Genomic DNA, 2,828 nt, shown 5'->3' on the forward strand with positions numbered 1-2,828 from the left:
TCTCTCTCTCTCTCTCTCTCTCTCTCTCTCTCTCTCTCTTTCTTTCTTTCACCTTTTTGATACAGGATCTCACTGTGTTTGTCCTGGAACTTACAATGTAGAATTAGGCTGGCCTCAAACTCACAGAGATCCACCTGCTTTTGTCCCGGGGGGAATGGAATTAAAGGCATGCACTGTCACTCTCATCTTAGCTTATTCATTCTAATGATTGCATAGATATTTGAATAATTCCCACCACTGTGTGTATATTTTATGCTCTCTTGCTTATAACATCATGGGATTGAATTCAAGTAAGGTCAAGTAAGACCTACCACCACTTTAGTATGCGAGTAGCAGTTCAAGGGTCCCCTTAGAGCCCCAGCACTGTTGGAACTCTGCGAATCTGCTACCTGTCATCATCTTTACCTTGTAATCTATGTATTGTGTGCCACATTTCATTGTTCTATAATTTTGTGATGCTTTTGATACAGAAAGACTTCCAAAGAAGAGACGGCCATGTACAGATACATTGTAAGTAAAATTTCAAATTTAAGATACTTGTGACCTATCCTAAAAATAATTAGACAAGTAAACAGCTCTTCTACCCAGGAGTATATTAGTAGGCAAGTTAATTGGTGAAAGTTGAAGGTCAAATTAAGTTATTCCCTTTATAGGGTTGGCCCAGGGACCTATCAAGAAAGCAACGCTCTGCTTTTTATGAACTGACCATGTGGAAGCTTTTTGAGAAAGATTTTGTGGGTTGAGTGTATAGAAGGACTTAGGGATTATAAATGGTAGTATAATTTCTTGATTGTGGACAACTCACAGAAAAGCATCACTTTTCCAAGATGAAATTATTTATAAGTCTGCCATTCACCTAACAAAACGAAATCCCACCTCTACGGTATATCTGTAGTCAGAGTGCAGCAGAATGATCTCGAATCTTCTTTGACCCAAATTTCAGTACTTATTTCAGCTCCTTAGAGCTGTGCAATGGTGTACTGTAAAATGACAGGAAACCACATAGCTTTCAAGGTGTTTAAATATGAGATAAATATTTTGACTATATGAAATATAGTAAATCCTATAGTGCATTCTAAGTCATCTGGCATCATTTGAAATACTTGCTGTAAACAGCTGTCAGAGTTGTAAAATGTAACATACAGCTAACACGATATATCTGAAATTTCTCTACATACTATGTGGAAAAGCTCTCATGTGGTAATCTGCCAAAGTTCCCAGATCCTTCACATTCTGACTGTGGGATATGGGGCAAATGAACCAACCTTTCTGAACCTCTATTTCCTTATATGTAAAATGAGCTCTGTTAGATGGACAGAACTAATTAGTATCTATTATGTGCTACCTTAAGTGCTGAGGCTTAGGGTGGTTTTAGCAGCTTACGTTTGTTATCATCAGCATGCCACTATCCAGAAGGTCTGGATTATGCTGGCGAGTAGATCATTAACTTTCCGAGTGTCAACTGCTGCATCTAGAAAGTGGACAGACAGTCCTTGTATTATCGACCCTTCAGGCTCAGTGTGAATACTAACACGTTAATGTGCTTAAGAGATATTTGAAGAAGGCAGTGGCTGTGTAAAGAATGATTATGATTTTCTTGTTAATGATAAGCTTTCTATGTAAATTTGATGTTTGTTCAAAGATTTCAGTGACTGCACTTTTTTCCTTTTTCTTCTTCTTTTTCTTTTTCTTTTCTTTTCTTTTCTTTTTCTTTTTCTTTTTTTCTTTTTTTTTTGCATCTGTTGGAACAGAAAAAAGGGCAAGGAATGGATGCAGTTTTTCATGTACCATACAGGTAGGAGATGAGTTTATTCAAAGCTGGTAAATTTAGTTCTGATTTTCCTTCCATTTAATTCTGTATGTGCAGTAAGCAACCTTTCGGTCAGAGTTGGCAGAGAGAGATCAAAGTACCTGGTACTTATTTCTCAAATGCTCTAATTAAGCTTTTGCATTCACCAACTAAGTTGTTTCAGTTGGTCATGGCATAGCCTTAGCAGCCTGTGCCTCTTTATAGTGCAGAAACAGGGTCCAAAGTGGATATAATTTGGGGAACGGGAGAGTGTTTGTTGTGGTCAACAGGGTCAATAAAATGCTGAGAAAACACCACCACCATGAAAAAATCCCAGATAGTGCTCACACTCACAGGCTAGCTCCTCTTTGAACAATGGCTATTGCTGGTCTGACTGATAGTTACCATGAAGGACACTGGTTCTCAACCTGTGGGTCATGACCCCCTGGACAGTTCAAGAATCCAATCACAAGGGTCCCATATCAGATATTTACATTATGATTCATAACAGTACCAAAACTACAGTTATGAAGTAGCAACAAAATAATTTTACAATTGGGGGTCACCACAACATGAGGAGCTGTATTAAAGGGTTACAACATTAGGAAGGTTGAGAACTAATTATCTATAGCTAAAGAAGGCTCATGAAGAGACTATTGATATGTCTGTCCAAGGTACTGGGTTGAGTGTGAGCTGCAATGAAGAGTCTTCTTTACAGTGGAATATGAACTTGGAGAAGAAATAGGTTGAATCAAAAGGGGTAAGACCAGATTCAATGCAATCCCCATCAAAATTCCAACCCAATTCTTCACAGAGTTAGAAAGGGCNATTTGCAAATTCATCTGGAATAATAAAAATCCTAGGATAGCAAAAAACATTCTCAACAATAAAAGAACCTTTGGTAGAATCACCATGCCTGACCTCAGGGTGTACTACAGAGCAATTGTGATTAAAAACTGCATGGTACTGGTACTGCGACAGACATGTAGATCAATGGAATAAAATTGAAGAGCCAGAAATGAATCCACACACCTATGGT

General features: G+C 38.1%; 1 protein-coding gene across 1 annotated transcript in view; it reads left to right on the forward strand.

Moving 5' to 3' along the window:
* Positions 1–2,828, forward strand: part of Adgrg4 (adhesion G protein-coupled receptor G4) — an 88,895-nt gene that overhangs the window by 33,026 nt on the left and 53,041 nt on the right. The window contains exons 5-6 of the mRNA XM_029534465.1: positions 471–510; positions 1,743–1,795. Coding sequence (XP_029390325.1) covers positions 471–510; positions 1,743–1,795 — 93 coding nt within the window. The remainder of the gene's footprint in view (positions 1–470; positions 511–1,742; positions 1,796–2,828) is intronic.

The sequence above is a fragment of the Mus pahari genome, chromosome X (genome assembly GCF_900095145.1).
Source record: "Mus pahari chromosome X, PAHARI_EIJ_v1.1, whole genome shotgun sequence".
NCBI lineage: Eukaryota > Metazoa > Chordata > Mammalia > Rodentia > Muridae > Mus > Mus pahari.